This window comes from Poromitra crassiceps, assembly GCF_964638095.1.
Source record: "Poromitra crassiceps genome assembly, chromosome: 8".
Taxonomy (NCBI): domain Eukaryota; kingdom Metazoa; phylum Chordata; class Actinopteri; order Beryciformes; family Melamphaidae; genus Poromitra; species Poromitra crassiceps.
In genome coordinates this window covers 49,050,787-49,078,411 of record NC_139629.1, presented here as the reverse complement: position 1 = coordinate 49,078,411, position 27,625 = coordinate 49,050,787, and the positions used below count along the sequence as shown (strand labels likewise).

The 27,625-nt window shown below is 45.1% G+C and overlaps 1 protein-coding gene across 1 annotated transcript in view; it reads right to left on the bottom strand.

Moving 5' to 3' along the window:
• The window catches only part of LOC310781245 (membrane-associated guanylate kinase, WW and PDZ domain-containing protein 1-like), a gene marked incomplete at its 5' end in the record, with an annotated part of 202,682 nt that overhangs the window by 88,176 nt on the left and 86,881 nt on the right, over positions 1–27,625 (bottom strand). Inside the window, one exon of the mRNA XM_083641815.1 lies at positions 2,357–2,476. Within this exon, the coding sequence (XP_083497941.1) occupies positions 2,357–2,476 (120 nt within the window). The remainder of the gene's footprint in view (positions 1–2,356; positions 2,477–27,625) is intronic.

Genomic DNA, 27,625 nt, shown 5'->3' with positions numbered 1-27,625 from the left:
AGAATGGAGCGGGACAAGGTGGATTTGTCGTTTGATCGTGATCTCATGATCTTGCGCGAATCAAGCTGCGTTGCAAAGTGAAATGCTACGTGTGATGTCAAACTAAACGGACATTTTCAAATCATATTCTTACCATATCTCATTTGATCAGAGTTTTTAAGTCAAATTAGCTTGTCATCAATTTAGACAGAAGTGTCACAATATTGAAATATCATCATATCACCACGATATGATTCCACTGAAAGACGATAAACATTAAATATTTAATAGTTATCGCCCAGCCCTACCTCAGTGTCAGTGTTGAAGACAACTAATAAATAGCTTATCAAGAATTTGCTAAGTGCAGTACGAAACTCAAATTCACCTTTACAAATGTGGAAGAAATTCTAAAGGGTTACACAATCAAAGAGGTTTCTATCCAATCATAAAGCACTATCCCTGTCAGCTGTCACTGTATCAAAGACTGTGCCTTCCTCCTGCTGTCTGGGACGGCCACAGACTCCCATGGAGAGCTATTTGACATGAAGAACGTGCCAACACCACAGTAGAACCGGTGCCAAGCAGATTAACGTTGTAGCATTCTCTCCCTGCCCCACACACACACACACACACACACACACGTGCGCGTACACACACACGCACCCGCGTGCACGCACACACACACGCTTGTTTTAGCATGAGTCACTTAGCACTGTGTAACACACACAGCCTTGCAAAGAAACACAGAAGCGCAAATCATCCACCCACGCATGCACACACACACACACACACACACACACACACACACAGGCGTGTACACACAGTGTATACACACACACACACACGCGTGTACACACACACACGCAGGCACGCACGCACGCACGCACACGCACACAGGTTTGTGTCAGTATGAGACTTAGCACTGCACAACGCTGTCCTAATCAGAGGGAGAGGGGCAGATGTGGAGTGACCTGCTGTCTCCTGCATGCATGTCCCCTCATCACACTCAGTGTAACGGGACTGAGGCGAGTGCAGAGTCGTACAGGGAGAAAGAAACGCTGATCACTCTTCAGACATCCTATCTATGGATGATTAAGACACCTGGGGCCGGTTGCACCAAGTGGTCTTAACTATGCCTGGTCGTAACTCCTACGTCGGTCTTAGTTAAGACCAGTCTTTAGAGTGGATTTACGCCTGTTGCACCAACACGGCTTACGTCTGGTCTTAACTACGCTGGTCGTAGCAATGCGCGTTCATGTGAATTGCCGGGGAATGCCCTCTGATTGGATGATGTGTGCCTCGCGACCTGCTTGGAGCGCACTGTGCCACTATGCTCTCTCAGCAACTACAGACCCTCCCTCCTCCCACCCTCCCTCGCTCCGGGGGAAAAATGGGGGCGATTGAGCCAGACAGACAGTCTGAATGAAATTGAATGTAACGTTCCCAATTCTATGTATTAAATTCTAAAAAAAATAACGGCAACATTTGGGAAGGCTAAGCCACACAACTAGTTAGTTATAATCTTAACATCGTGCTTCAAAGACGGAGAACTGGCTGTGTTACGACGATGACGGTAAGGATTCAAAAAGGTCTCCGCGGAGACAGGCAGGCTCTACGCCTCCTCCTGACCAGTTGTAGGAGTTACGCCTGGTCGTAGTGAAAATAAGGCTTAAGCCGTCTTGGTGCAACCGGCCCCTGGGCTATAGATGCTTTTCACTTTTACAGTGACTTTACAACAGCTAAGAGGTGTGTGGACACCTCTTAGCTGTTAGCTGTCACTTACGGCCTCTCGGGGCTTATTTGCTTAATTTGAAACCTAGCTTATTTCCCGTCAGCTATTGCATTAGCAAACACCGCAACAGGAAGTAAGCTAGGGGCAATTTAGAATGTTTATGTTGTCAAGTTAAAAGAGTCTATAATGAGTTGCGACGTGGTGCGTTAATTACGATCACTATCAATATCATTAGGGGTGTGAATCTTTGGTACGTCACGATTTAATTCAAAATGGTTTTTTGATTAAAAGAAAAACTACTCCCGATTCAAAATGGATTCTTGATTCAGTACATGGAGGGATTTCAGGATCGACTCCAGTCCGCTGTGTGCTAAGAAAGACGTTGTAGGAAATGATGCCATGAAAGCAGAATGAAGTGTGTAAGATCATGTTGTTGTTTTTTTCATCAACTGATTGCGATAAACAAAGTACACACAAAGGCAAACCTATGACAAAAGGTAACATTTAATCATGCTAAATAAAACAAATAAAAAGTTGGGAGTTGTAAATCGATTCAGAATCATGGAAGATAAGAATCTTGATTCTTACATGAACCGTTTTTTTTTTTTTTTTTTTTTGGGACACCCCTAATTTGATCATCCTCACCGTCATACGTTCCTATCTCCAGCAGTGTGCCGCTCTCCTCAAGGTCGAGGAAATCTTCCACAGAGAGGAAGTTGTAATCCACCCCTGGGACCTCTCCGTGTCGAGGGGGGCGAGTCGTACCTGGTGACAGCAAGAAAAACACAACAAAAACAGGGTTAAGGACGCTGCCACCATCACCACCAGGTAAATGACAGTCTGGTTGGTAATCAAATCAGATCCATGGCACAGAGGCAGAAGGAAACGCAGCCAGCATCCACATGAAGATAACTTCTCCCTGTTCTTCTCACAGCTGTGCTCACATGACACCACAAGCCTATCTTAAAGAGATATTCAGCCAGACAGAAAAGTCTGGGTCAGATTTAGTCAGTTTTTCAGAAAAGGGCAGGGAGTTTTCAGGCTTTCTAATCGGCCCACTCCACATTTGGATAGGATGAGCTTTTGTGGGGCGGGCAAATTTCAGAACCAATGGCAGAGCTCTGTGCATTTCCTGCTCGCGCATGTGTAGTTTCAGGTAGGCTAAAGCCAGCTAGCGCTGTGAATGGATCTGCTGGTAATGTTTCTCCCTTCCACCACCACCTCGCTTCTCCTGTTCTCCTGTCCAAACCTCACGTCACCAGGCTCTCTTAGTCCAAACTCCAGCATACCGTTTTACTTCGTTGAACCAAACGGCTCAGCTAACACTATAAACGGGAGAGATCATAGAACATTTCACTCCGACCTTAAAACTTAAAAAAACATCAAAAAAATATTTTCTTTAAACACAATCTCCCCTGTTTCTAAATATATCTGTACCGTTTGGTTTGAACCAGTAACACTTTTTATAAGCATTTTACGAAATGTGTATGGGAAAATAAATGGCAGAGGAAAATCTCTGGTACAGTGCTGAAGCAGGAAGTAGGCGGTCACTTTGCCTCTCTATCGTTTGGATATTACCCAGAAGGCTTTGAGGCGGCTAACTTTTGACAAGAAAACCATCAAATCTGGCTAAAAAGTTAGATAGAAATAATACTTATTTGTAACACAAAATGCAATTCAGGAATATTTGAATATTGGACAAAATAAAATGAAATGAAATGGAAACTCTAAGAGAAACACACATCCACCGGTGGGGTGTATATATACCCCTCGCAAATACAACGTAAATAGTGAAATGGGTAGTTTGACCGTAACATGGTTGCACTGTGAGATCCACTCCAACAAGACTTGCTTACTTGACGCCACTTTTTCAATAAAAACACATTTAAGTGTTCAGATGCACTCAGCATCATCCCACCATTACTTCAACCTCTGAGAAGACGGCCAGTGAAAAGGGAACGCTCTCCAAAACAGGAAATGAGTGCGATCCGAAATCAAGCAGAGTGCCGATCGTCATCGGCTGTAATTGATAGTGAAGTGAACACCGAGTGGCTGCGGCGGACATGATGTCAGGAAATTAAAAGGCGTCTCACATCCCTATCTGGCTTTGCTGCCTGATGGGAAGCTGCAGGCTTCAAAGTCACAAGATAACAAAATAAAGGTCATCTTTATCAATACACGGGTCCTGATACTAATTACCAGTGCATTTTGATTCCTCCTGGGTCTCTAGAGTAGTAAAAAAAACACAATACTACGATAACACGAGGGTTGCAGGTTCGAGCCCCCGTGTTACCTCCGGATTGGTTGGGCGTCCATACAGGCAAAATTCGGCCGTGGGAAGCCGGATTAAGGGTATGAGTCCTGGTCGCTGTACTAGTGCCCCCTCTGGTCGATCAGGGTGCCTGTTCGGGGGGAGAGGGGAGGGGAACTGGGGGCAATAGCGCGATCCTCCCACGTGCTGCTACGCCCTGCCGGTGAAAGCCCTCGCTGTCAGGTGAAAAGAAGCGGCTGGCGACTGACTGCAGATGTGTTGGAGGAAGCATGTGCTAGTCTACAACTCTTCCCGGATCAGCAGAGGGGGTGGAGCAATGACTGGGACAGCAGGGGGACTTGGCCAAGTACAATTGGGGGGAAATGGGGGGAAAACCCGGAAAATCACAGCGATTGTTAGCATGACTGTTATTGTTTGTTATAGCCAAGCTGTTGCTACTGTATTGTTAAACAACTACGTTCGCTGCTTTCTTAGGTGTTGTGAGGTTTAACTGCAACCATAATAAAAAGCCTTTTCAGTCCAACACAATTGAAGCCTAGACTAATGCCTCTGTGCTGGGACGGCAGAGACAATAAGACAATAAAATACAACCGATTTGAAGAAGAAGAAGAAGAAGAAGAAGAAGAAGAAGAAGAAGAATGGCTGATCAGAGGTGTGACGCAAAGGCCGCTCTCTGCTCTCAATCATCCACATGTCATGGTCTTCTGTTGAAAGCTAGGCTAACTCACAACAAGATGTTAATCGCTAGGTGAACTCTCCACACAGCCTGATCCCCCGTGTGACTTAATGATTAGTCAGTTGCTGCGCTGGTTCACTTTGTAGTGAGAAGCCTCAGGGTCACCAGAGCAGGAGGGAGTCCAGAGAAGACAATGGAGACAGGGGCCATTGTGTCTCTCTGCCTTTACACAGAGGAGATGGTATGAGCGGCCAGATGGTTGACGGAAGTTGTTGTAACCCATCTGTGTGACGAGAATGCACACCCGCATGTATACTAGACACACACACACACACACACACACACACACACACACACACACACATAAACACACACACACACACACACGCATAAACACAATGTATACACACACGCCCCTCTCGAGGGAACTAGATCTCTACTGTAACGCACGCAGCAGTCGTGTGAATCAATGTAGGCCAGACAGTGATCCAGTTTCCAGGTCTCTGTGTAAACGCTCCTTACTGGGTATGAGCGTCGATAAAGAGACGTGTCACACTCCGGGAACACATTCTCTTTTTGAAGAATACAACAGCGTTTAGCGGGCTAACGGTTAGCCAATTAAACCGGTTAGTCGATCTTCAGATTTCTTTTCTTATTGTCGTTGTAATTAATAACGTCGTAACACAGCAGATGACAGACGACAATGAGTTTCTTTTTGTTTGTAAAAGTTGTTTGGAGGTAGTCATTATAATCGATTATAATTTTGATAACCTATTAATCGTTTTAGTCATTTATCAAGTAAAACATACAAAGCATTTGCAGGTTACAGCTTCACAAATTCTGCATCTTTTCTCTGTTCTATATCATTATAAATTCAATACTTTTGTGTCTTTCTGACTGCTGGTCAGACTTAAGTGAGCTATTTCAAGTCATCATTTGAGGACTGGTACCTTGTGGTGGCCATTTGTAATCATTTTTGAACCATATATATACTAAATGATTAATTGTTTAATTAAAAAAAATCAATCGATGATTAATTTACAATGAAAACAATCATTAAAAGCACCACTATCACAATAGTTGGTACCTTACTATGTGAAAGCAGATGATACCACATGAACAGAAATGGATTCTGTCTTGAACAACAACAACAACAACAACAACAACAACAACAACAACAACAACAACAACAACAACAACAACAACAACAACAACACTGTGCTCTACTATTCCACACAGGTGAGAAGCTCATGTTTGACATGAGGCTCTTTCTATCCACCTTATTTTTGAATGCCCCACTGTAAAAAAGAATCGTGGGTACAAGGTCCGGTTTAACGTGACTCATTGAGTGCGTTTACATGCACACCAATAAACTGTTTATTAGCGGATTTCTGAGTTACCTGATTATTCAAGTGGTCATGTAAACAGCATAAACTGATAAGCTTTATCCGTTTATGGTCATAAACGGGTTATGAATAAACCGATAAACACAGCTAGGTTTCTGGCCAATAATCGGTCTTATCTCTGCATGTATACACCTTAACCGGGTTTCTTTCGGGTTTATATATCTGCGCATGTACGAGTTGCGGGAGAGAGAAGCACAGGAGCGCGAGGTAGGGAGAGATGCGCTGCACTCACTGGCCCCTCTCTCCTCCCTCTCCCCCGGCCACAGCGGGGGGAGAGCGGAGCGGAGCGGGGAGCTCTGCTCTCTCTCCCCCGGTGTCCCTCGCACCGCTGCTGCACTGCACTATCATGTTGAAATGTCGATATTCTACAGGAGACGACTGTGGTGTCTGCTTGCACGAATAAAGTCCCCAGTGCCATGCCGTGAACATTACAGGGACGAACATTTGTCTCGGATTGCAAATAGAATGATGAATTTATTAATAAAACGCATTGTCCAAGGTGCGTGCGTGACAATGTTTTTCAGATGACAGATTAAAAAAAACACGTAGCCTACGGACAACAGACTCAGTCGTTCAAAACACAAGACACACATAACGTTAATATCCGTGACAAATTCTGTCCGTTTTCTGACAGGTAGAGTATTTCAATTCAACAGACGTTGTGGGTCATGAACATTTGACGTGCTTAATTCACCTCACCTGCCTGCCTCTGTGCTGTGTGCTCGGTAAAGTTGGAAATATTATTGACAGATGCACTTCCAAAGCGACGCGATGCCTATTCCAATAAAGTAGACGAGATACACAATCTAATTTTCACCTAAACCATCCTCTGCGCTGGACAAATAAATTAGGAAAATGTGATTTTGCATTTTGCAACTATATTCTGTTGTTTTATTGCGGAATTAATGCTGCCTTTCTGGAGAGAAATCCGACTAATTGACTGAATCATGTAAACCCGGGTTTCTCCTATTGTCGGATTATTAAAGTGCATGTAAACGCAGAAATCAGATTATTGCCATAAACTGATTATTCTCAGTTATCCGTTTATTGTCTGCATGTAAAAACGCACTCATTGTTGCCGCTTGCCATTTCCTTTGTTATACTCTGGCTGCAGACCTGAATTATAAACCGGAAGCTGGAGTCCGTTATAAAAGTTATAAATATAGTCACGTTATAAACAACTAACCAACGCTGGAGGTCCGTATGGAAACTCGAAATGTGTGTTACTCGAAATGGTTAAAAGTTAAATCAATTTGGTGGCGTTTTACTGCCATGTAACATAGCTAGCTAGCCGCTAACATTAGCCACAGTTAGTAGCCGACTACCCACAATGCATTACGTTATCCCAGCACCCGAACGACACGGCTGTAGAGCAGAATGGCTCTGCTGTAAAAGGGTAAAATCCTCATAGACGTTTTTTTTTGTCGGGGGCTGGGGGGTTATCTAAATTGGTTACACCGGAAATAGAACCCATAGTTAACGTAAGGCAAAATGGCCGCCAAAAATAAGGTGGATAGATCCAAATGTTTACGTGAGCATCTCCAATATGCAGCACAATCCATCCCTCAGGCTGCATCCAGCCCACAAACACCTGAGAATAAGCATGTTTAAAATACATACTATAGCATGCGCTGGGACGCGTCATCAGTGATGTTAACTGGGGTCGTAAGGTGTTTCGGGTCTGTCAAACATCATACACCCTCGCCCAGTAGACCCAGCCGAGGCCGATTAAGACCCCGACCCGCGTCCCAGAAGCAGCCACTCACGGATCAGCCTTCCTACTCTGTCTGCAACGTTGCCCGTGGAAGGGTTGATCACGCCCAATCCGCTGCAATAGAGTTAGTGCTACACCGCAGCATTGAAAGACTCTTCGGTGCATGGAGGGTCTAAGGCCCTGTGGGTGACTCCAGGCCATGCTCCTCCTTCGTCTCACCAAAGCACAACTTTACTGTGCATTGATTAGTCTTACACCTGTACTGCACTGCACCTGTGCTACACCTGTAGTCCTGTACTACACCTGTACTACACCTGTACTACACCTGTACTACACCTGTACTACACCTGTACTGCACTGCACCTGTGCTACACCTGTAGTCCTGTACTAAACCTGTACTACACCTGTACTACACCTGTAGTCCTGTACTACACCTGTACTACACCTGTAGTCCTGTACTACACCTGTACTGCACTGCACCTGTGCTACACCTGTAGTCCTGTACTACACCTGTACTACACCTGTAGTCCTGTACTACACCTGTACTGCACTGCACCTGTACTACACCTGTAGTCCTGTACTACACCTGTACTACACCTGTAGTCCTGTACTACACCTGTACTGCACTGCACCTGTACTACACCTGTAGTCCTGTACTACACCTGTACTACACCTGTAGTCCTGTACTACACCTGTACTGCACTGCACCTGTACTGCACTGCACCTGTACTACACCTGTACTGCACTGCACCTGTGGTACACCTGTAGCCCTGTACTACACTTGTACTACACCTGTAGTCCTGTACTACACTTGTACTACACCTGTAGTCCTGTACTACACTTGTACTACACCTGTAGCCCTGTACTACACTTGTACTACACCTGTAGCCCTGTACTACACTTGTACTACACCTGTAGTCCTGTACTACACTTGTACTACACCTGTAGCCCTGTACTACACTTGTACTACACCTGTAGCCCTGTACTACACTTGTACTACACCTGTAGTCCTGTACTACACTTGTACTACACCTGTAGTCCTGTACTACACTTGTACTACACCTGTAGTCCTGTACTACACTTGTACTACACCTGTAGTCCTGTACTACACTTGTACTACACCTGTAGCCCTATACTACACTTGTACTACACCTGTAGCCCTGTACTACACTTGTACTACACCTGTAGCCCTGTACTACACTTGTACTACACCTGTAGTCATGTACTACACCTGTACTGCACTGCACCTGTACTACACTGCACCTGTACTACACCTGTAGTCCTGTACTACACCTATACTGCACTGCACCTGTGCTACCCCTGTAGTCCTGTACTACACCTGTACTACACCTGTAGTCCTGTACTACACGTGTAGTCCTGTACTAAACCTGTACTACACCTGTAGTCCTGTACTAAACCTGTACTACACCTGTACTACACCTGTGCTACACCTGCGCTCCACATGCACTGCAATGCCAGGAGAACAGTGATACTGGCTTTTGGTCCAGCCTTTTCCAAAAGGACAGTGAAGATACATTGATGAGCAGCATATAGTGCTCAGCTCAGGCTGTGAGCAAAAACACATCCCTCGCTTCAGAAACCAGCCTATATATGATCAATCATCTAATTGACCAGATACACCAGGCAGCGCCGTGCAGCAGAGTGCTGCTTTGTCTGCGTCTCTCAGTAGATGGAGGTACAGATGAAAGTGGAAGTGTCTGCTAGTTTGAGTCAGAGGACTGGGTGGTCCCACGGTGGGAGATGGTTCTGAGGCCAGCGAGCAGGGAGGGGACTTTAGATTCCAGGCTCCTCCCACAGCAGAGTAGATCAGCCTCTGATAGGATGAGTCATATTCTGTAGAAGACTGAACACTGCCTCATTAGTGTGACTCACCAGAAGCAGCAGGCTGCGGAGAGAGAAGCTCTGTCATTGGCTCTGAGCATTTTAGTTAGTCCCTCCCAGCTCTGCCATTGGCTCCGAGCGATTGAGAATGAGAACCATGTTGACTCAATCTCAATCTGGCTTGCGGCACCTTTTTACGCGACACATCACTGCGTTGTCGTAATCGTCTCTCAAACCTTTTCACCTTTTCAACCCAAACGAGAACACAAGAGACAACGACGACGTGTGTTAACGAGCATAACGAGCCTCTTTGTGAAGAAGGTGAGATTTACAACTGCTGCTCAACTCTTGTTCAAACACATCAGTGCACTGCTGCTCCCATCACTCAGCACTTTAAACCTACACTGCAACAAAGATGTCAGCTGACCACTCACATCACCGGCAAACAGCTGTGCATTATCTTACAAAATAGAGAAGGAGAATGAAGCACAAGAGGACACACACACACACACACACACACACACACACACACACACACACACACACACACGTAGTAGTAGTAGTAGGCGATGTGTATATGCCAGATGTGGAAAGGTCTAGTAGTAGTATGAGTAGTAGTACTAGTTTGATTTCAATATAACATTGAATAATGAATAATATGAATATGCACAATCCTCATGTGTTATTGTAATGTCACGTCTCATTGCCTGCAGCCTGCAGCAGTGTTTCTCACACTTGTTCATGTCAAGGTCCCCTAAAGTGACACAGATTAGACCACGGAGCCACATTTGATCAGATTTGGTTCCAGGGTCCCCATCTGATCAGATGTGAGCTTTTGTGACGGCCCTCCCCCTCTCCTCGCTGGCCCTGTCTTGCAGGAGGAGCCTGGTGTTGGGGGCGTTGGGCTGATTGGGTGCACCTGGGCCCGGTGTACTCACTGGGCTTAAGAAGACCTTCAGACCGTTCAGTCTCACTCACTCCTTCACTGATGCACCTTTTGTTCTGTTCCTTTGTTTAATGTCGTTTTTGCGTTGTGGTTATTTTCTCTTGGTTTTAGTTAATACATTGTTGTTGTTTTTTTTACTTTGGTGTATGACTCGCCTCATTTGTTACTTCCAGGTTGTAACATATGAGGGGAGTCGCACACAAAAGTTAAAGCAATAATGTATTAACTAATAACTAACTAACTAACTAAAAAACACAAACTACATGAAAGAAAAGCACAGAACAAAAGATGCATCAGTGAGGAGGGAGAGAGGTCTTCTTAAGCCCAGTGAGTGTACCAGGCGCCCAGGAGAGAGTGGAGGGTCGTCACACTTTTAGATGTTTTGTTACAGGAAGTGTATGAAATCCATGACCAAATGAGTCATACATTACTCTTTTTTGCTGGGGTCCCCCTGGAACCCCCTCAAGTACTCCTGGGGGTCCCTGGCTGGACCCCACTGTGAGAACCACTGGCCTACATACAGTAGCAAAAAATCATTTTACGAGTTTCCAAAGATACAAGATATATTCCAATGACAATGCTCCTCGATGGAGACATGCTAAAAACAGATATTTATGTGATCAGATGTTGCTGTTGCCTGGTCAGTGGTCACCATCTGATAGCGCAATTATTTAGGCCCATAGAATCATGTGTATTTACTGAGCTTTATGTTCGCAAAAGAGCCTAGATGTCCTGCTACGAGAAAAGGCACCTTGTCATATCTGAGCCGACTCCAGTTGAAATAAAAGCCCACCAGCGTGGTTTCAGTTGGACTCCGACTCGGAGCAGATTGAGTCTGAAGGCTGAACGACAAGAAGAAGTCCAGTGAGCTGAGCTCCCGCTTGTCTCCTGGCTTCCTCTCACTGTGGCTCCTCTCCATGTTCTCTGGCCGGGGGAACAAGGCCTGGATGGTACTCGGCGCTGACCCGGCCTCTGATGTTACTCACTTCCACCGACACTCCTCAATGGGCTCATTCTCTATGTGAGCGTGAGAAGCCTTTGAGCGCATCGCATGAAGGCAACAATGTAACACAAGCAGCACATTTTGGAAACCTCCACAGTCTTCAGATGCAGCAGTGCAGCAGAGAAGCATCTAAACCTCCACAGTCTTCAGATGCAGCAGTGCAGCAGAGAAGATCTAAACCTCCACAGTCTTCAGATGCACCAGTGCAGCAGAGAAGCATCTAAACCTCCACAGTCTTCAGATGCACCAGTGCAGCAGAGAAGCATCTAAACCTCCACAGTCTTCAGATGCAGCAGTGCAGCAGAGAAGCATCTAAACCTGCACAGTCTTCAGAGTGTGGGTGGGTGGGTGTTCGTGCTTGCATGCGTGTGTTTTGAACCAAGATTCAAGATTCAAGATTCAAGATTTTTATTGTCACTCCATGGTACAAGTATCACGTGTGAAATTCTTGTGCTGTGGACTCCGTTTACGACATAGTACAAATAGGCAACAAGCAATGAGCAATAGGCAATAAGAAATAGGCATCAATAAGCAATACTAAGCAGCAATAGGCAATAAGGCAGAATAGCGATAAGACAAGTCAGTGGCTTATTCATTGCACATAGGTGCACGTCCTGTGCATACGTTAGACGTGTTCAGACATTTTAAATTCGACGCATTTGACATACAGTGCAAATGGCATGTACCTTATTAAACATACAATTAAACATTAGGCATTGTGCATACGTTAAGACGTGTTCAGACATTTTAAATTCGACGTATTTGACATACAGTGCAAATAGCATGTACCTTGTTAAACATACAATTAAACATTAGGCATACATAATGGTAGCAGCTGCAGTACGGTACGGTACGACTACTACACTATTTGTGTATGTTAAGGAGTCTCGTGGCCTGCGGGAAGAAACTGTTCCTCAAGCGATTTGTGCGTGCTTTTGGAACCCTGTATCTCCTCCCTGAGGGTAGCAGGGAGAACAGGCTGTTGTGGCGATGGTTTGTGTCTTTGATGATCTTCAGGGACCTCCTGAGGCACCGCTGTTTATACAGTTCATGCAGATCTGGCAACTCACATCCTGTTACGTGCTGGGCCGCGCGTCTCACTCTCCGTAGCGCCCTGCGGTCCATGGTGGTACAGTTCCCGTACCAGGCGGTGAAGCCGCCTGTCAGCAGGCTTTCAATGGTGCCTCTGTAGAAGTCCCTGAGGATTTCTGGCCTTAGCCCAAATTTCTTCAGGCGCCTGAGTCCGTGTATTCGCTGTTGGGCCTTTTTGACAACAGTGGCGGTGTGGCCGGCCCAAGTCAGGTCCTGGTGGATGTTGACTCCCAGGTACTTGAAGCTGTCCACCCTTTCCACCACTGTGCCGTTGATGGTGATTGGGGGGTGTGTGCCCCCCCCCCCCCCTCCTGTAGTCTACAATGAACCAGTAGCCTTATGTTGTTATTTAGCCTTTCTGATGCTATTGCATGGTTAAATCAGCTAATCTTATTTCATTGGGAGGGGGGGGGGGGGGGGGGATGTTGGTATCCTCACTGGAAGTGGTCCTTTGGAAATGGGGTTTGGTACATAGTGGTACTTGGTCTGAAGAGTTTGGGGGAACCCCTGCCCTACGCTAAACAATGTGACATCAGGACTTGCAGGTACATCTTTAGTGGTAGTAAGAAATGGAAACTTGATAGTCAACTGTACTTGGGTGAAATTTTATACTCGCCGATTTAGAGTCAAGTAGATGATAGAAAAGCCTATGTTTTGGACGTGATTGACAGGTCGCCTGCCCAGTGATCGCTCAGCTCGCCGATCACGTGGACCAATAGCAGGCTGAGCTGCGGCTCTGTGGGGAAACCCCCTGGTCTCGCGCCGCCTCGCGCCAGCTGCGTGAGAAGAACCAAGATGGCAGCGGCCAAAACGCCAAACTAGAAGCTTCCAAAACGGGAGATCACAAACCGATGGGTGACGTCACACTCACTCACTCCGTCCATCTGTTGTATACAGTCTATGTTCCTTTGTCCCTTTGAACAAAGTGATGAAAGCATCATGTTATCGTCCAAAGTCATCAGTCAGCAATTTGGCCTGATGCCATAGAGAGCCAAAGTGGAACGTCACTTCCTGCTTCAGCACTGTACCAGAGATTTTCATCCGCCATTTATTTTCCCATAGACATTTCGTAAAATGTTTATAAAAATCGTTTTACTTGTTCAAACCAAATGGTTCAGATATATTTAGAAACAGGAGAGATCGCATAACATTTCACTCGGGCCAAAATGTAAAAATATTTTTTCAATGTTTTTTTTAAGTTTTGGTTCGAGTGAAATGTTCTATGGTCTCTCCCGATTATAGCGTTAGCTGAACATTTGGTTTGAACGAGTAAAACTCTTTTTATAAGCATTTTACGAAATGTCTATGGGAAAATAAATGGCTCAAAATTGCCAGCGTTGTTATGACCCACAGCTCACTTTGTTCATTCTATAATGAATAAAGTAGAATTTTCATGGCTCCTCCAGCATAGCTTATGAGTCTATCTGGTGTCCCTCACAACTTCTCACACCATCATCTCTTCTGATCCCTCAGTTTATATCCCTCTCTCTCTCTCTCTCTCTCTCTCTCTCTCTCTCTCTCTCTCTCTCTCTCTCTCTCTCTCTCTCTCTCTCTCTCTCTCTCTCTCTCTCTCTCTCTCTCTCTCTCTCTCTCTAATTTTGCACACTCAAAGCCTGATCATTAAATTCCTCTCCTTTCATCCTCTTTTCTCTCTCTTCTCTCTTCCCGTCTTTCTCCTCCTCAAATATTAGTAGGTATTGGGGGGGGGGGGGGGGGGGAGGTGTGTGTGTGGGGGGGGGGGCGTGTGACGCTGAGTGCTGACGTCTCCCTGCTACCGGGGAAGGTTGGGGAAATGGAACACTCATCGTCCAATCAGGATCAATCCCCCTCTCCCAACAACCACATCAATCAGCAGCTCCGGTCGACTCCAACAGGGGGAGGAAGAAGAGGAGGAGAGGAGGAAGAAGCACGGGGGGGCTGCTGCTGTGAGAGGAGGGGGGGGGGGGGGCGTCTGCCCAACGGAAGGAGCGGCCGAAGGGGGAAAAGATGGAGAGGATGAGGGCGGAGAGAGAGAGAGAGAGAGAGAGAGAGACGCCACAGAGAGGATCACAGAACGACAGGAAAAACAATCGCCCTAATGGACATCGTCACAAACATGCTCACACCTTCTCCTCCTCGCGCTGCTCACCTTCTCGCCCGGCTGACAAACGATCACCGCACCATCAACCCCCCAGCAGCCCCCCAACACAAACACAACCACACAGCAGCCCTCCTCCAGCGTGTTCTGCAGCACTCTGTGCTCCACTCGCTGCACTGCTGCTGCTCCTCCTCACATCTCCACTCTCGTCTTGTTATTGAGTGAGTAGCATCTCTCTCTCTGTTTCTCACCAGGCTGGAGGTGTGTGTGTGTGTGTGTGTGTGTGTGTGTGTGTGTGTGTGTGTGTGTGTGTGTGTGTGTGTGTGTCAGAGAGAGAGAGAGAGAGAGAGAGAGAGAGAGAGACAGAGAGAGAGAGAGAGAGAGAGCGAGAGAGAGAGAGAGAGAGCGCGAGAGAGAGAGACAGAGAGAGAGAGAGACAGAGAGAGAGAGAGACAGAGAGAGAGAGAGAGACAGAGAGAGAGAGAGACAGAGAGAGAGAGAGACAGAGAGAGAGAGAGAGAGAGACAGAGAGAGAGAGAGAGAGAGAGAGGTATTGATCGTAGCACTGCTAAAAGGATAAGGGAAGCTCAGGCAGGCCTGTGCTGGCTTGTCACGTCATCAACGTTGTCTCTACGCCCCCCCCTGTCTGTCTGACAGTGTACTGCTGCATCACCTCCAGCTCTCCCACAGTCAACAACACACAACACATCAGAATAGACACAAGGTTTCCTGAACGCCACATCAGGAATCTAATTAGTGCCAGACTCACAGTAATCAATCAATAATCTAACTGCCGGATCAGACTCTCGCCCATGTTCATAGATGGGCGACTACATGCGGTAGGGAAAAATGACGCACCTGTTCTATTCTTGTGTCTGACAGATGACATGAGTGTGGGTCTGTTCCAGAGCTGGTGGACATTAGCCCTTAGTCCCCAGTACCACTATATTCACCTTATGTAGGAGAGACAGTCTGGCTTGAGAGACTAACAGGAAGTGTAAACACAATCGGAAGTTCCGATTGTGTTTACATGAGGTGAATTAACTCTGCTCTAGATTTTTGCAACACAACAGACGATTACGGTTTCATGATAAACGGTGATACAATTCCTGGCGGTTAGTATCACCCTTTCAAATTTTCATGATCATTAAAACCGTGTTACCACCGTGATTAAAGCTACAAAAGTATCGATGAGTATCGATAAAACGGATACAATACTCACTTGTAACAGTATCGATACCAGCAGTGCTTTCTATTGTATTGAGCATCAGATCTGTTGCTTCAACATCAGCTCAAAGTGGTCTGAGTCGAGCAGCTAATCTGCTTTGTAAGTGACTTACAGACTGATCCTAATCACAGCCCTTTGAGAAACACAGTCAATACTGTCCAAAGTGTCCATCATCACCCAGAGTTAGCAACAGTCTCCCACACGTGGTGGTGACATGATTTCAGTGAGTCTATCAGTGCTTCTTGAACATTTCCGGCGCATTTGAACAATACCAAGATAATAGTGATGATAACACAACCATAACTGTGATCAATCATGACGTTAATCGTGAGATGACATGTCAACACCGTTTCACGTCTCATCTACATAGCATGGACATTTACTGGAAACACACATGCATGAGAGAGAAAGAGAGAGAGAGAGTGTGCATGTATGTATGTGTGTGTGTGTGTGTGTGTGTGTGTGTGTGTGTGTGTGTGTGTGAGAGTGTGTGCGTGTGTGTGTGTGTGTGTGTGCGTGTGTGTGTGTGTGCGTGTGTGTGTGTGTGTGTGTGAGAGTGTGTGTGTGTGTGTGCGTGCGTGTGTGTGTGTGCGTGCGTGTGTGTGGGGTGCGTGTGTGCGTGCGTGCGTGCGTGCGCGTGTGTGTGTGTGTGTAAACACATGATGTATTCAGAGTGTGAACTATAAATAGCTGGTAGTGGAAGCCAATTTGTGTCCTGGCTGGCAGTTGATAAAAAGCTGTGGAGCAGGGGGGACATGTGTCCCTGAAGTGGGCTGTTTGAGTGCGTGCTATATGACCCACATCCTGCCTACCGGGCCGGGCCACTCCTGAACCTACCGGGCCGGGCCTCTCCTGAACCTACCGGGCCGGGCCTCTCCTGAACCGCACTGGTACAGAACACACCTCATAAACTGCACGAGCAACAGAGGCATCGTCAGTCATTAACGACAAGCTGCAGACCTTTGGAGAACTGTCTGTTATGCTCTCTGTGCTCTAGACACTCTGATCATCACGGACACTCACTCTGTGACAATCCTCTTTATATGCAGTTATAATGTTAGGGGACATTCAGACGCAAAAGCGTTTTTGGAGCTGCCAGCGTCTTTCTACAATTCATTCTCTATGTAAGGACTAGCGCTAGACGTGCTCCTCTTTCAAGGAACGCACCTGGCGTTTAAACGCTGGTGGCGTCTCGTCTTTTTGGCGGAGCGCTCTGGGCGTTTTTAAAGCTGAAAAAGTTGAACATTTGGAGGAAAAGCGCATCTTTTTACTCCTACATTTTCTCCTCCCAGAGGGATCCTCAACCTCGCTGCTGCCAGAATTGGCAATAATCTGGCTTTCATGTTGACAGTGAACAACATCAAACAGACAAAAGCAGCTGGCTACCGTCCGTGTGGTCGTTGTGTGCTCAACTCTAGTGCGCGCGCCTGCAGGGGGAAATAAAACGAAGCGCAAAAAAAACACTCCGTGTGCTGTGTTTTGTGCACAATGGAAGCGCCCTCGACATGATTTTCATTGTGTTCTGACTGAAAAAAACGCTTTTGGCGTGAATGTCACCTTAATCTGCAATTTGAAAATCCATTATTTTATACACAGTACACTCATACACGGTCTCATTTCTCCAGGCATAAATGCCCGTAGTTGTGGAGAATACCTTTGGACTCAGAAGATGTATGCAGTAGATTGATACCAGTGGTGGAGATGTGGTAGCAGCAGCAGCTACAGCAGTGAGGTGGTACAGGAAGCAGCAGTCCTGCAGTGACTCTGGGCTGATAAGACTGAGTGAGGGGGCTCTTATCAAACACAATGAAGGAGCTGCATGGCCTCCTCAAACCCACAGGAGAGGAATGCCCCGGTGTACCAGTCACATGTCATGACACAAAGGGAATCATCGAGTCTGCTTTTGAATTGTGTTCTTGATTACTGAAATATTTTTAGTACATGAAATAATCATGGTAATCATAGAAATCATGACATCCATTTCCATTGCTATGCAGACGACACGCAGCTATTATGGCCCTCTTAAACCTGGTGAGGTTGGCAATGTGTGCTGCCTCTCTGACATTAAAGGACGGCTTTCCCGTGGGGAATATGAATATATATTAAATCTCACGCCCCTAAGGTTTTCGAATCCGTTGAAATTTTTGAAATTGGTTATTCACTGCCATGCCTATCAAGCATCTATCACATTATTTCCATGTCGCTCTGAAGCAAAACGCGTCAGAGCGACAATCCCGCCTTGCGGAAGTCGTGCACCTATGAACTACAACTGTTGTTGGCCATGGTCCCGCCTCTAGAGGTCCTCCACGCCCCTTCAGAGGCCTTGACCAAAAACAAAAAGGCAGCCATCTTTTTCAACCGCCTAGCCTGCTGTAGCTAATATTAGCTTTCCATAGTTCCTTGCAAAGAGACCGATCTCGGGAACGGAAGCACGTACCGACACGGGACTGGCGGCATTGGAAGGCTTGTCAAATTTGACATCTAGTAGTAGGTGGGTTGAAGTAACGAAATCAACGCTGAGCAATGTACCCGTTTTTACAGAAAATAGTTACAACATCAGATGCGTGTAACTCCTACGAAAATGCCTTAAAATGCATGAAATGTTTTTTATGAAGACATCTCCCGACATATATACTTCGGTTTAAATTTGGTGCAATTTGGAGGCAATTTTATTTTCAATTTATTTCTTCTTCTCTATATGTTTTATTGTCGAAGCCTTCTTCTTCTTCTTCTTTGAGTTTTATGGCGGTTGGCAAACATATATGTGCATTACCGCCACCTACTGGAGTTTGATATCAGCCAAATGCCTGAGGGGTTGGGCATGGAAACGAAGGCCACGCGAGCCCAGTGCATTGTGGGAAATGTAGTATTTCGAGTCCCCGCACCCGCACCTCCCCCCCACCCCCCCCCCCCCCCCCCCCCCCACACACACACAGAGTGGATTTCGGTTGATATCTCTGGGAGTGGACCTCCAATTTCAAAAATTTCAACGGATTCGAAAACCTTAGGGGCGTGAGATTTAATATATATTCATATCCCCCACGGAAAAGCCGGCCTTTAAGTGCTGGATGTCTCAGAACTTCCTTCGGGCTTAATGAAGCTAAATCGGAGATCGTCTTATTTGCCTCCCCAAACTATGTCAAGCATGTGGCCCGTAATCTTGGTGTGATCTTTGATTCGGACCTCTCCTTCTTCGACAACCATGTGACAAGAGTGACAGAGTGCAATCCTGTTTGTATCCAGCTGAGGAGCATAGCCAAAATAAAGCCTTTTCTTTCTTTGGCAGAGCCCAGCAGGTCATCCATGCTTTTATCTCATCATCTTGGTTATATCTCCTGTCTCCGATTGGTTTGTGAAACCAAACACAGGCTATAGGTTGCTATAGCAACCCGTGTTCAGTTATCATTGTAGCTACCCACTAGCTAACAATGCTAACCGAACATGCTGAATGCTGAATTTCACATATTGCTCTAATCAGAGCGAAACATAGACGACACAAACACATAACGTTAAACATTACATAATTAAGACATCAGATTTGGTGTTAAAACGTTAATAAACGTCTTTATAATAATTATGTGATTACCATTAACGATACAAGTCGCCATTTTGATGTGGCTATGATGTCAACTCGAAAAAATTGGAGCTCTGGACGATACCCGAATTTCCGATGTGTAATTCCGACCTGGACGACCGTTCAATTTACTTTTTACAGGTTGGAAGCCATTTTTTCCGGCTGTCCGAGTTGTCATGAACGTGGTATAAAATTCTGTTGTTGACCTATAATGCCTTGCATGGTCAGGCTCCCAGCAATATTCTTTCTTGATGTTCATTCCCTATTAGTCTATATATATATCTATATGAGACTGGACAGAAGGGATGTGGGGCTATTTCAGAGTTCATTTAAAGTGCACTTCCACCTGAGCCAAACCATACCTCCTCCCAACATACGGTCAAGGCACTCAGGCCTAAATAGAGATCTTTTCCAGTTGCCTTTGAAAGCCTCTGCTATAAACAGGAGAGCGACAACATGAGGGGCAAAACATTTAGACGCCATTTTGTCTGCTGGCTTCAGGGAAAAACACATTCTAAGGCCATCTGGCTACTGAATCTTTTACAATGCACAATAAGGCTCACAACATTCACTGTTTTGACAGGCACAAATTCACATTTTCACACACGTCATCGCCACAAATATTGAGCTAAAATATATCTGTTGAAATTGTACTTCAAAAAACATAATCACACAATCTTGCAAACATATAGAATGTAAAATAAGCGAGAGAATGTCATGTAAAAAATGCGTCGGCATAATAAGCTATAGCTTCAGCCTACAACTTTTCGGTCATTTCCTTGTTCTGTTTTCCATTACATTTGATGCCTTATTGTTTATTATTTATTTCTATACTGTACATACATTGTGAAAAACTGTCAAACTACTACTAGTACTAGAACTCAGCATTCATATTGAAATCATAGAGTAGCTATGTGTTCATTTTGCTAAGTGATCTAACAAAGAAAAGATGCTTTTATGCAATTGAAAATTACACTAAACAAAGTCTGATCACAAACACTGTAAAAATTGTTTGTACATCTTTTCAAAGTCTGATCACAAACACTGTAAAAATTGTTTGTACATCTTTTTCCCCATCAAATAAAGTGACATTTTTGCAACTCTTTCTGGCGGGCTGATGCAAGCTGTGCAGCTTATACTGAGAGAGAAGCTGTTATCTGTGGAAGCTGACTAAATATTTAATTTGTGTGTTGGTATTGTCTAAAAGTGTTCCAGGCCTCCTTGTGAGAGCCACATGCAGCCTACATGCACGGGCGGCAGACTAACGGATTCACAAATGTCTCCAAGAATGGAGCTTCTTGCGAAAAATGGATGCTCTGTACGAGTCTATATGACATGACTTTTATAATAGTCTTCACTGGATGCTCTGTATGAGTCCATGTGGTGTGACTTTTATAATAGTCTTCACTGGATAATTTGTACGAGTCCATGTGCCATGACTTTTGCAATAGTCTTCACTTGATGCTCTGTATGAGCCTATGTGACAAGACTTTTATAATAGCCTTCACTGGATGCTCTGTATGAGTCTATGTGGAGTGACTTTTGTAATAGTCTCCACTTGATGCTCTGTGCGAGCCTATGTGACGTGACTTTTACAATAGTCTCAACTGGATGCTCTATGCGAGACCATGTGACATGACTTTTATAGTAGTCTTCACTGGATGCTCTGTACGAGTCTATGTGGCATGATTTTTATAATAGTCTTCGACGGATGCTCTGTATGAGTCTGTGTGACATGACTTTTACAATAGTCTTCACTTGATGCTCTGTGTGAGTCCGTGTGACATGACTTTACAATAGTCTTCACTTGATGCTCTGTATGAGTCTATGTGGCGTGACTTTTATAATAGTCTCCACTGGATGCTCTGTACGAGTCTATGTGACGTGACTTTTATGATAGTCTCCACTGGATGCTCTATACGAGTCCATGTGACATGACTTGTATAATAGTCTTCACTGGATGCTCTGTACGAGTCTATGTGGCATGACTTTTATAATAGTCTTCAACGGATGCTCTGTATGAGCCTATGTGACATGCCTTTTATAATAGTCTTCACTTGATGCTCTGTGTGAGTCAATGTGCCATGACTTTTATAATGGCCTTCGCTGGATGCTCTGTATGAGCCTATGTGTCGTGACTTTTATAATAGTCTTCACTGTATGCTCTGTACGAGTCTATGTGACTTGACTTTTATAATAGTCTTCACTTGATGCGCTGCACGAGTCTATGTGGCTAGACTTTTATAATAGTCTTCACTTGATATTCTGTACGAGTCTATGTGACATGACTTTTATAACAGTCTTCACTGGATGCTCTGTACGAGTCCATGTGACTTGACTTTTATAATAGTCTTCACTGGGTGCTCTGGGCGAGTCAATGTGACATGACTTTTATAAGAGTCTTCACTGGATGCTCTGTACGAGTCCATGTGACATGTCTTTTATAATAGTCTTCACTGGATGCTCTGTACGAGTCCATGTGACATGTCTTTTATAATAGTCTTCACTGGATGCTCTGTACAAGTCTATGTGACATGACTTTTATAATAGTCTTCACTGGATGCTCTGTACGAGTCCATGTGACTTGACTTTTGTAATAGTCTTCACTGGGTGCTCTGGGCGAGTCCATGTGACATGACTTTTATAATAGTCTTCACTGGATGCTCTGTACGAGTCCATGTGACATGTCTTTTATAATAGTCTTCACTGGATGCTCTGTACGAGTCCATGTGACATGTCTTTTATAATAGTCTTCACTGGATGCTCTGTACGAGTCTATGTGACATGACTTTTATAATAGTCTTCGCTGGATGCTCTGTACGAGTCCATGTGACTTGACTTTTATAATAGTCTTCACTGGGTGCTCTGGGAAAGTCCATGTGACATGACTTTTATAATAGTCTTCACTGGATGCTCTGTACGAGTCCATGTGACTTGACTTTTATAATAGTCTTCACTGGGTGCTCTGGACGAGTCCATGTGACATGACTTTTATAATAGTCTTCACTGGATGCTCTGTACGAGTCCATGTGACATGTCTTTTATAATAGTCTTCACTGGATGCTCTGTACGAGTCCATGTGACATGTCTTTTATAATAGTCTTCACTGGATGCTCTGTACGAGTCTATGTGACATGACTTTTATAATAGTCTTCACTGGATGCTCTGTACGAGTCCATGTGACTTGACTTTTATAATAGTCTTCACTGGGTGCTCTGGGCGAGTCCATGTGACATGACTTTTATAATAGTCTTCACTGGATGCTCTGTACGAGTCCATGTGACATGTCTTTTATAATAGTCTTCACTGGATGCTCTGTACGAGTCCATGTGACATGTCTTTTATAATAGTCTTCACTGGATGCTCTGTACGAGTCTATGTGACATGACTTTTATAATAGTCTTCGCTGGATGCTCTGTACGAGTCCATGTGACTTGACTTTTATAATAGTCTTCACTGGGTGCTCTGGGCAAGTCCATGTGACATGACTTTTATAATAGTCTTCACTGGATGCTCTGTACGAGTCCATGTGACTTGACTTTTATAATAGTCTTCACTGGGTGCTCTGGGCTAGTCCATGTGACATGACTTTTATAATAGTCTTCACTGGATGCTCTGTACGAGTCCATGTGACATGTCTTTTATAATAGTCTTCACTGGATGCTCTGTACGAGTCCATGTGACATGTCTTTTATAATAGTCTTCACTGGATGCTCTGTACGAGTCTATGTGACATGACTTTTATAATAGTCTTCGCTGGATGCTCTGTACGAGTCCATGTGACTTGACTTTTATAATAGTCTTCACTGGGTGCTCTGGGCAAGTCCATGTGACATGACTTTTATAATAGTCTTCACTTGATGCTCTGTACGAGTCCATGTGACATGTCTTTTATAATAGTCTTCACTGGATGCTCTGTACGAGTCCATGTGACATGACTTTTACAATAGTCTTCACTGGATGCTCTGTACGAGTCCATGTGACATGTCTTTTATAATAGTCTTCACTGGATGCTCTGTACGAGTCCATGTGACATGTCTTTTATAATAGTCTTCACTGGATGCTCTGTATGAGTCTATGTGACATGTCTTTTATAATAGTCTTCACTGGATGCTCTGTACGAGTCCATGTGACATGTCTTTTATAATAGTCTTCACAGGATGCTCTGTACGAGTCCATGTGACATGTCTTTTATAATAGTCTTCACTGGATGCTCTGTACGAGTCCATGTGACATGTCTTTTATAATAGTCTTCACAGGATGCTCTGTACGAGTCCATGTGACATGTCTTTTATAATAGTCTTCACTGGATTCTCTGTATGAGTCTATGTGACTTGACTTTTATAATAGTCTTCACTGGATGCTCTGTACGAGTCTATGTGACTTGACTTTTATAATAGTCTTCAGGTGAGATGATCTCAAGTTCTGACTTGTTATGGAACTTGAAGGTTGCCGTTTTGATTATGACTGAGCGACACACTCAACCTCTAGCTAGCTGCTTCTAGGGCTTGACTAACTTCACCTCTATGGTGTGGTGTCAGGGAGATAGGTGAAGCACACAAATCCCTTAAAGGGACACTCCACTGATTTTCAATGATGGTTTATTTTGCACATAATCTCAAACATATCTGTAAACAGTCTTGCATGCATTCATTTGGTTTAACAGATATTGAGAGTTAATTTGAGTGAGGTTGTGGACCAGTGATGTCATTCATGCACAAACTACATCACTGGTCCACAACTTATCTCAAATCAACTGTCATTAACTGTCAAACTAAATGAATGGCTGCAAAACTTTTGATAATTTTCTGATATACTACGGATTTTGTAATGATACAAAGCAGGTTGAAAATCGGTGGACTGTTCCTTTAACACTCTGTGTGCAATTTGGAGCATGCTTCAAAAATATTCTCCTTGTGTCATTTTTCTGATATATTATTTTCTGGTTCATCAGGAAGGACTGGGAGCAGCCAATTCAAAATGGAGTGCGCTTCAGCGTGTCGTGTTGGGGGGTGATATCTATCTCTAGCTTCTCTACATCCTTTCCCAGACTATAAGCCTCGCCTCCTAATAGCCTGTTTTGACCTGTGGCTCTGAATGGGTCCACTGTTACCTGGGGCCGAGATAACCAGAATACCTCCATCCACACACCCACTGACCCACATCACCTCCTCCTGCACAGCTGGCTGCCCAGAACCTTTTTCCTTCTCAGCCACTGGTCATCAGAGACCAGAGACGGTTTGGCTCAATGTGGGTACAATACAAGATTATTATGACCATAACAGTGAATTCAGTTCTATGTCATTGATGTGTTTATGGTAACACCTTACATCCATGAGAGAGCGACAACACCCCACCTCCACCACTACTTCAATCACACGCACGCACGCACACACATGCACATGCACACACACACACACACACACACACACACACACACACACACACACACACACACACACACACACACACACACACACACACACACACACACACACACACACACACGCGCACACACACACACACACACACACACACACACACACACATCCAGGTGAAAAGTGTACTCTTCAACATGTGTGTTAACAATAGGCGGTGGGCTGAGAGTACTCTGGTGACATCTGATATCCTCAATCGCCTTCCTGCTGTTGATGGTCTGTGGAGCTTCCACTCATTGTCTGACGTACACACTCGTGGATGCACACGCACGCACACACACGCACACACACACACATGCGCGCGCACACACACACCCCTGCTGGTTGGAAGTCTCAACTCATACAAACTAGGGAGGCACCGTTGTGAAAATTTTGTCCGATACCGATAACCTAAAGCTGTTATGGTCGATAACCGATATTTACTAATGTCGATATGATCTGTATAAAAACACATTTCTATGATAATCAAATGCTGTAAATACTGAAAACCCCATGTAAACCCCATGAATTTGAAAAAGTAATGCATTCTCGTCCATGTAGCCGGTGCTCTATGAACGATTAAAAACACGTGAAGAAGAGCTACGCCGCTGCTCTGGGCAGCATATTTCATTATCACCATGCACAGGCCCCGCCCACTTTATCCTCAAACAACTTCCTAAGCTGGCTGTGCACAGGCCCCGCCCACTTTATCCTCAAACAACTTCCTAAGCTGGCTGTAAACACTTTGCAAACCAGGAAAGTCGTTCCGTAGCACCGAAAACAGTCCCTAGCGTAAGGATGAACTACAACACAACAGTCTGACTTTTTGAGGGACGGACAGGCCCCGTCTTTATTAGTCACAGAGACGCAGCAATGCAGAGGTGCCCTCCGCGTTTGACCCATCCTGGCTCGTCCTCCTCCATGGTCAGGCCAGGATGAGGGGGGCAGCTGCAGTGGAGCGCCCCGGCCCGGGACCAACTTCTTCCAACACGCTGCTGGTCAGATGATCTTCTGCATGTTTTGAGTGTGTGGAGGAAACCCCCAGGGGAACACAGGGAGAACATGCACACTATAGTCATTGTCTTTGTGAGATTTCAAGGTTTTTTAGCTTACAATTGGAGCTGATGACCGCCACGTTGACGGCTAAAAATGGCACATGGGAAGTGAGAAAGGCGGGAGTAGAGCAAACGCATTGTTGATTTTTGTTATTTCCATAGGATTTGTTGACGGTAACCAGGGGCAGATACATACCGGGGATGCAATTCTCACCCAGGGGTGCAAAATTCACACCTGCCCTATCCTTCAAATGAACAGTCAAAATGAGATGCATCAGGTTGCATTCTTGAACCAGCAGGATTCAAAACAAAACTAATATCACTCGAGAGTTTTGCCAAATATCCCGTTCCACAGGATGAAAAGCCAAAGCCACAGCACACATTGGCGTGTGTTTCCAGGGTAAACACATGCTGGGTGGGTGCTGATGGTGAAGTGTGTGTGTTATGAAAACACAGACAGAGCGAGATGACATGCGTCATGCGCAGGACGAGGCTCTCTCAGACAGGGCAGGGCAGGGCAGCAACAGCCACACAGGGAGTTCAGCAGGACGCTCTCTTGGGCCTCTAAGCCAATTACTGGACCAGCATTGATTGAGGCAGCACTTGAAGGCCTCATCTACACAAGTAGTCCCTTAATACTCTGGTCAGAGGATGGAAGCATCTCCACCACAAGCTCTGGATAGATCACCACTTACTTACATGCATTATGGTGTCAGTGGGACAAGTCTTTGTAGAGAGGCCTATTATATTCTGTATCTGTGTTGACAAAACACACACGTTTCCATTAGAGATGGAACGATGTGGAAAATTTCATATGGCGATTATAGTGACCAAAATGATCACGGTTATCAGTATTATCACGGTTTGTTAAAATGTGCTGAAAATGTTCAAAAAGTACTGATACACTCAATGAAATCATTTCACCAAGGCTGCACGTTTGCATCTGGGAGATGGTTGCCAACTTTGGTTGATGATGGACAGTAGTTAGCTTGTTATTCAAAGCACTGTAATCACGGTACCACGGTAATCACGGTTTTAATGATAATGAAAATTTGAAGCGGTACGGTTATCGTAAGGAATTTTATCACGGTTATCATTAAAAACCGATTATCGCTACATCCCTAGTTTCCATGTGTGCTTTTAAGAGAGGTATTAAAAGAGTTCCATCTAACAGAATATATTTCCTATCCTATATAGAAGTTGAGTTAGATTGGCTAGTAATGCCACTGCTGAGATGGACAGGTATTGGACCTGTTTCTCCAGCACTGACAAGCTGACCTGGGGGCCAAGGTGAGTGTTATGTCCCAGGTAGCATGGTTCTGTGTTCTGTCAGCACTTCCATCCCCCATGGAGGCGATTGCCGGCCCAATAATGATTTATGAAGGAGAACGGAGAGGTAATCAATGTAGAGCAGAGCAGAGCCCGTAGATTCATGATGAAGCAAATAGCGACCCCACTCCAGATCCTATCAGGGGCAGCGGTGCCGCTAAGAGCGTGCCATGCTACAGCAGGTCCAATTAACTGCCACGGGTTCGACTGCAAAGAGCTATACTGCCACCTATGCCTCCACCCCCCAGCCCTGCCTGCATGCCACCCTAAACACACACGTGCG